At 38.1% G+C, this 7,929-nt stretch overlaps 1 protein-coding gene across 2 annotated transcripts; it reads right to left on the reverse strand.

Annotated features, from left to right (window-relative positions):
- Nucleotides 1–220: 220 nt before the first annotated feature.
- On the reverse strand, nucleotides 221–7,467 carry YOD1 (YOD1 deubiquitinase). Of its 2 annotated transcripts, none has more exons than XM_005540670.4 (2): nucleotides 6,958–7,467; nucleotides 221–5,988 (listed from the first exon to the last, which is right to left on the reverse strand). In XM_005540670.4, the coding sequence occupies exons 1-2, from the start codon at nucleotides 7,298–7,300 to the stop codon at nucleotides 5,285–5,287; spliced, it is 1,047 nt and encodes a 348-aa protein (XP_005540727.3). In that variant the 5' UTR covers nucleotides 7,301–7,467; the 3' UTR covers nucleotides 221–5,284. The 2 variants fall into 2 exon arrangements, with proteins under 2 accessions (XP_005540727.3, XP_073891175.1); XM_074035074.1 differs by having other exon boundaries at nucleotides 221–6,014.
- Nucleotides 7,468–7,929: the final 462 nt, after the last annotated feature.

Below are 7,929 nucleotides of genomic sequence, written 5' to 3' on the forward strand. Positions count from 1 at the left end.
GATTTGATTTAGAAAAAAATTTAGTCAATGAATGGGAATTTCAAATGCCTTTCGGCGTTAAGGAGAAATACCTTAGTTTCTCCTATCTCATTCACTGAGTCCGCCTAAATGGTGATATTAGGCAGATTTTGGTAGATGCGGTAAGCTTTTGATAACATGTATATTGAGTAAAATAGCTGTTCACTGGCCCTCTGCCCTGATCCCAAAATAAACTCAAAACAACGTTTTCACTTCATTTATTCCTTTGAAACAAGTCACTTAATACAGCATTTAGATATTCAAAGTCATACACCTCATAAATAAAATCAATGCATCTTAATGACAATGGCAAAATCACGTAAGAGTTGTAGAAAATGAAGTTAGACATCTTCCAGGTAGCAGCAGTGCATTACTTCAAAAAATGCTGGCAAACAGGCAAAACATTTTTAAAACAAGAAAACACTGTCCATCTTAAGAAAAAATATTTTCTTATGCTGTTTTGCCCATCCCTATTTTTTCAAGTCATATTCTAAAGCTCTAATTTGACAGTCTTGTGGTTTTATTTTTGCATCAGGAACCTGTCTCTACTGAATTAATACAGAAATTAAAGGAATATTGTTGTTCTCTAACCCTTTTCACAAGCTATTCATATTCATTCTGTAATTAGGCTGAATTTAAATTTTTTTCAAGGAAAAATACTACTCTGCTAAGTACATATTTCCTGTAAACAGCTGGAGTCCTGAATGGCACCAATGTGACTGGAAAACTGATAAAAATTAGGTCCCCTGGTCCTTTAGGTAACTTACGGGCTAATTACATAGCCTATACCAGTTTATAAAGTAGAGTCGTAATCACAGTAGAAATTCTGAGCCTAAGATTATCCTTTCTGTTTACCTACAACTTAATCAAATTATATCTTCACTATTCCTAAACTCCTGTATGTTGGTTAGTACTTTTAAAAACATAAGTATAAAAGGGCATCATGGCAAAATGCTTATAATTCATGGTTTCATACTTTAATGACAAGCTTTTTCACCTATGGCCATGCTATATTCTATGATAAGAAATGGGGAAGAAGGGTTGAGTTGACACAAAGGCATTGCTTTAAAAATGTTTGGAAAAGCATAATTCATGACTAGGAATGCATCTATTTGACAATCTCTTCTTTTTCAGTGGTACTTTGTCCTCTTGGCCCTTTTCTCCCTTCACTCTACCATGAGGGGGTTACCAACCTCCTTTAAATGTATGTGAATCAAGACCTAAATCAGCACCCTACAATTCAACATCAATAATAATTTTAAGTCAAATATTCAAAGCACTGTAAGCAAAATGCTAGCTAATTTTGAGAAAAATAAACACTCTCCCACACCAGGGACATTTAATATTCTTTTTATGTTGAATGAGATGTGCTGAAATACTGTAACACTTCATAACAAAACAGCTTTAGTTAATAAACTAGCTTATTCAAATCGAGTGTTTCACTTTGGACTTAAAATGATGTCACTTGTATATGACACTTTTAAGGCTTCTGACTCAAAAATCAGTTTCCTTAAAGTAAGTCTGCTTGGAAACAAACAAGTTTTAAGGATCAAATCTTTTAGAAATTATCAGTCATCTTTGCACTACAAGGACAATTTTGAATACTGCATTGTACAATGAATACAAGATATTCACATTATAATAACATTTTTAATGCTAGAGCACAGACCATGCTCCTAATAGTTACTGAAATTGAGTTCTACTGTTATCAAAACACCAGAATGCTGTGCCATTAGATACACTCTATACTGATGGCAATCTTTGATTAAGAAGAGCTGATGGATAGTAGCTCAAGAATTGTACTTTAATGTCCTTAATTAGATCCCTAGAGGGCCAACATGTAAACTTTTATTCCATATTTTTGTTAAAGTGCTGCAAACAAATTAAATGTGTCTTAACACATGAAAGAACGTAATTCTTAGTATGTTTAGGAAGGTCACCTGATTCGTCAAAAAAAAAAAAAAAAAATCGCTGTTGCTTAATCTTGCATACTTCCCATTCCATTTTTTTTCAAAAAGATGTAAGAAAACTATGTTTAGCTTAGGGCAACTTGCAACACCCACGTTTTAATCCCTACACAGAAGGAATAAACTGGAGAAGCAAGTTAGGCATGGGCATTTGGGGCCACAGACAAATTAGATAGATAATATAATGTTAGTTAATTCCTGATTATTATTTTGCTGGGACTTCATGGAATAATCAAGTGGCATGACTACATTAGTTGTTAAAAACAGGGTCAAACTGACCAGCAGTCAAGCTTCAAGGGTACTACCTGACTATGCTAATTTCATGGGAAACAATGAAGAAATCAACCACAAACCATTAGCAAAAGATGTAACACACTAATATCTTCGCTTGGCTAACACATCACAAAATTTCCAGGTATATTCAATTTTCGCTTCTGAAATCACTTTACTCAGGAGTGAATCTTCATAGTACTACACCTGACCTTTAATCCAAAGAAGAGTAAAAGAAAGGAAGAAGGGTGGGGTGGGAAAGTGAGGTCTTTATTCACTTTGCCACTGATATAAACTGTCCTCATTTTAATTTACAAAAAAAAAAAAACCTCCCCTATGGCAGGCAAAAATTGAATGAATAGGAAGAAGGATTTCACTCTGCTCTAGTACAAAACTTAAAGACATTTAATCCTCCTGAAAGTTGTAAGTCCACAGATTTTCAAAATTCCCAAGATGAGAATTTACTCCCTTTAATAACTAATTTCAAGAGTTTAATAAGCACAGTAAAAAATGAAAAAACAAACAACAACAACAACAACAAAAAACCCCTGTAAATTCTGTGAGGCTTTAAAGCTTGAGTTTAGAATGAGGAAAGGTTTAGGTTTTTAATGCTCAATAACTAAATCAGATGGTCCGCAAATAAAGCTTCATCTTGAATTTTCCATGATCAGAACACTAAAGTACTAGTGCTAAATTTCAGCAGATTAAAGTCATTTTTGAAAGGAATTTGACAGAGTATCTGTGTCCAACTGGTAAATGGACAACCTACATGACAGATAAAATAGAATGAAATAAGATCCCCTGAATAAATACTTGACACTTAATATGTAAACAAAGCACTTACAATGAAGGGGTTTAATTTTCCTTTCCATTTGTTAAATTTACCCACTGTAGAAAATATATACTGAATTTTAAAGTGACAGAAACTTATGTTGGAACATATCAAAACATACAACAGAAACATATCAAAACATGCCTGGCACAGTATAAATTACTCAATAAATATTTGTTGCATGAATAAACTTCTACATCTAAAGCTGCAGTAAGCAAATGTCAACTTTGTCTCCTGAAGTAGCAAAGAAAGGAAGGTAAGCATTCTGACTAACGATGCATAAAGCTCAATTTGATAATTGTTATCTAGTGGTATATTCTTAATTTACAGTTTTAAATTTAATATTTTCTGGGAGAAATAAAAAAGATACAAAACCAAAACCATCTAGACCAGATGAGAGTCAGGTGTGGAGAGATTTTCAATCCTATTAATTTGAACATATTATGATTGCCAAACATTAAGTATCATAAGTTTATCAGTGCTATTTTTAAGGCTCAGTAAAATAGAAAACTAAACACTTTTAAGTTATACTGATCATAACAGCTTATATTGTCTAAAATAACTATGCACACAAAAAGTACTCAAGAAATGTCATCTGACAATTTCAAACATACTTTGTGAATTGTCCCTTAAAAGTACTTTTCTCCTATATTGTTCAAATGTTCCTTAATTTTATATGGCCACCTTCACCAAGTGAAAGTGCTAAAAGTAAATGTTAATTTTAAAACATTTGCTAGGAAGATATGCTGAAAAAGATCCAAGTGCTTTAAAGTATACCACTGATTTTCTAAGTGAGATACTTAATAAAAAATGAGACCAAAATAACAAAACTTCACAACATTAAGCCTCTTCACATTATATGAGATAATACATAACAAATTATAATTTAGCATCCCTGATCAGAATAATTAAGAGGTAGAAAACTTTATCTGGAAGATCTTGTAGTGAAGCTAAGTTTTAGAGGGTGTGCCTTGCGGATTAGTCCACGAAGCAAATGGCTACACATCTAGTATTAGGAAGAAGCAGAATTCTGAGAAAGCTGCATAAGGCAAGGATTTACAATTTTTCCTATTTTGGAAGTGAAACAAATTCATTCAACAGTATTACTCCAATTACTTTAAAACTTCAAAAATCAAAGTAAAAGATTGCAGACAAGCAAAGTGCTAATTTGCAGAAATGTGAAATTATTTAAAATAACTTTAGTGGAGGGATAAGGCTAGCACAAAAGCAAACACTGTTTAGGTGTGCAAAAAATCTTACAAAAACCAACCCAAAGCAGAGCATTATTACTTGAAAAAAATTTTTTGGAGGAAGTGCTCTTAACAAAAAGCTGAGAAAATTAAATCCCCCCAGACAAATCTTTATGCAAATGAAGAAAAAACTGAGGACTCAAATTTCAAGGAATTTCCAATTTAAAAAAATACCCTGCTTAACTTTAAAATGTTATCCAATGTGACAAAGAGCAGTACATGAATTGCATTAAAACACGAGGCCAACGGTCTTTTAAAGCTTCAGAAAGCTGCTCAGGCACCTTTTCCCTCATACATTCTACTTTTTATACACTAGAGATCTTAAACAGGGCACAATCAGTTCCTGTTTTGTGATAACATTCTCAAGGATGAGACTCATCCCTGTAAAAATTGCTTGTGATGTACTTATCAGTGGTTAAGCACACATTTATAAAGTATACCAAATTGCAATATAAAATCAGTTTGGACAATTCTGAGTATCTTCATTTGATGAATCAATTCATAATTTAGAAACTTAACTGATTCAGAGTTTTTAAAAAGACTCGGTTACTGGAGACACTGTGGTAAATGTCCAGTGGACTCACAGGAGGCCTTCCACATTACCCAAAATGTGATGCTTTCTTCTACAAGTTAAAGCTGCTGGGTGCTAGTTTATAATACTCAATCTCAATCTTCAGGTCAGTGTCAGTAGGTGGCAAGGATCACCTATTCTGTCACTCCAGCAGAAAGAGGCATGTATGTACAGTTTACCACTGTAGACACACATCTGTAAACTTGCACACTAATTTTAATCTTAACAAGGAATTTCAGTGTCTTAGTGGTTTTAAGTCAAAAGGATGGTTCAAGCATTGTGTCCTTTGTTCTTTAGGGTTACGATAGCTTATTGGAAAACCCAGAGCCTTCTGGATCTGTGAGGTAGTAGACTTCAACCCTCATTCATGCATAGATCACACTTCTCCAAAGTTGGTATGGCCTGTCTCCTTGGCATGTTCCCTTGCTTCTGCTTGTCCAGTTAATCCTTTCTGACATACCATGCATCTCAGGGTGAAGCGGTTGACATCAGTAAACTGTCTCCTTCTTCTAGCTTCATCTGCTAATTCCAGTGCTTGTACAAGAACAATATCATCATTAGAGGAGAAAATGGTCAGAGGAGGTGTATCTGGATCAGGGAAGTTACGCTGAAGTGGATCATAGTGGATGCCATCATAAATAAGCAGAACCCTTTTAGTATATCCTGCATCTTCCCCAAAACGATCAATTCTTACTGTCTGTGTATCCACTACACATATTTCACATTGGTAAAACTTGGACAAAATCGATATCTCTATTGCTCCTCCCCAAGTGTCATCCCTTTTGATCCAGTCACAGTACTCTTGATTTGTTTTTCCCAGTATTGCCTCACTATAGAAGTCCGGATCGCTTGCTACAATTTGTGCTATGAGGCGTCTCATCTCAGGGGCACAAGCTGGATTCAAGACTCCTCCTTCGACGACATAGTACACACTGGTAAAGAGGCAAGAATTGTCTGCTGGGACCACGGTTCTGGTAAGCACAGGCAAAGTTTCCCTGACGTAACTAGAAGCACCACGTTTAGTAAATGCAGGTGAACTTTTGGGCCTGGTTTGGTCTTCTTCAACGATCAGCATGTCACCTGTTAAAAATAAAACAAATCCCGATCTGCAGAGAAATTATAGAAGAAACCGAGTGTTCACTAGCCAAGTCTGTAAATTACAAACTGAAGGAGTTAAAGCATAAACTGGGGTTATTAAAGAGAAGACAGCTTTGCAAATAAGTTACCAGTAACAATCTTTGTTCACTGAATTTTCATAAAGATGAAAAAAGAACAAAGAACAAAGACACTTCAGGTTGCATCCCAATTTAGTGAAGCGGTCTGGAGTAAACAACTTTAAGCTTACCTAAAAAGATACATTTCAAAAACAAAATTTCCTTTCCTTATACAGTATTTTACAGAAGGTGCTCACTACAGAGTAGGCCGCTAGGGGGGTCTCTTCTCTGGGAACTTATCTACTCTGAGTGTTTACAGCGTCCTTGATACAGCAACTGAAAGCTTTTAATTATAAACACTGATGTTTAAGTTTTGATATGGCACAAAAATAACTGCTACTGGTTAGAAATTGAAAGGGCTTTCAGTGGGTGTTTAAAAGCTGACTCGAAAATGAGTATGCCTGTCAAACGAAGTATCTATGAAGGGGATTGCAAAAATGAACCAAGAAAAAAAAAATCCTGCATCCTTGAGATCTCATCGATGATACAGGGGAAAAGAGACATAAGGACAGAGAAAATAGGCCCTACTTCTTCATATTTTTGTGGACGCCGACGGAAAACAAAATGGGATAGTTTCAAAGCCGAGCAGAAAGCGGATTGGGGAAGGGGGACTTCAAGCCTTTGGGTTCCCTTTCAACCCTGTGTCAAGACAAGGAGTTGCTAGACACTTGCCCCGGCCCCCGTCAGAGTTTTCTGTTCTTTGATCTATCCTCGCCCCTGGCCTCAAAGTCCCCCGCCGACCCACAGCCACCTTGCCTTGACTAGTGTTCTGTTCTCTCTCACGCCCCTCTCCGTCCTCCCGGGACTTTCCCTGGCCCCTGCCCTGATTCCTTACCAGATTGGATGGGCAAGTCTTCCAGAATGGTATCCCCATTGCTGAGATCCAGGCACTCGGGAGGGTATCCGACGAGGATTCGCTGACCGCCGGGGGCGATCCCGGTGATGGCGGCAATTTGGCTCTGGAGTTCCCGCACCCGGGTCCGGCTGGACAGCCCCTGCAAAACATGGGTGCCGTCCTTGGCCTTGCAGCGGAGCCGCCACATCGTGTCGGTCCGGCTGCCCACAGGCCAGACACCCGCGGGACCAGCTTTGGTCCCGGCAGCCGGTTGAGCGATGCCGCCGGGGCAACTAGGCGCCGGGTGGACTCCAAAATGGCGACCTTTAGCGGGGCCAAACATCGCGAGAAGTTGCGGGTTGTTACAGTTCTCGCGACGCTTCGGCGCGGCTTCTGCCTTAAGCGCGAACTCTTTTAAAGTGACAACTGATTTTTCCCCCACCCTCAGAACGAAGATGTAAACCTCCGTATTCCTAAAGGACAACGGGTCTTGCTACTTGTAGAGCGAGTGAGGTGCCCTCCGCGTCGGTAGCATATATGCTTAAGAAAAGAGGGCGGGGGAAGGAGTTCCTTAATGAAGCTCTGGAGCTTGGAATGTGACCTTGCACTTAGTGAGGTCGGAAATTATTAAATTGGGGCTTCCACGCTACACCCAGACTACATTAGGAGAAACAGAATCATAGTTCACAACGCAAACGAATGCCAGGAATGGTCACTGAGTCAAAGGACCAGTCAAAAACAATTATACTTGTGACTAGACTCGTGGCTGCATTAAACATTGACTCATTGAGGTTCCAGGGGCCAAAGGACTGGCCTTTCTGCCTCCCTGGGACTGCTTGAAAACGTCTATTTGCCACATCAGAAAGCACAGTATGAGGTCAGCATCTGGGCCCAGGGCAGCTGCCTCATTCAGGTGGTGGCAGTGTAAGGAGGAGTCATGTAGTGCGTGTCATCAGATTCCAGTTCAGTTCC

The sequence above is a fragment of the Macaca fascicularis genome, chromosome 1 (genome assembly GCF_037993035.2).
Source record: "Macaca fascicularis isolate 582-1 chromosome 1, T2T-MFA8v1.1".
Classification (NCBI taxonomy): domain Eukaryota; kingdom Metazoa; phylum Chordata; class Mammalia; order Primates; family Cercopithecidae; genus Macaca; species Macaca fascicularis.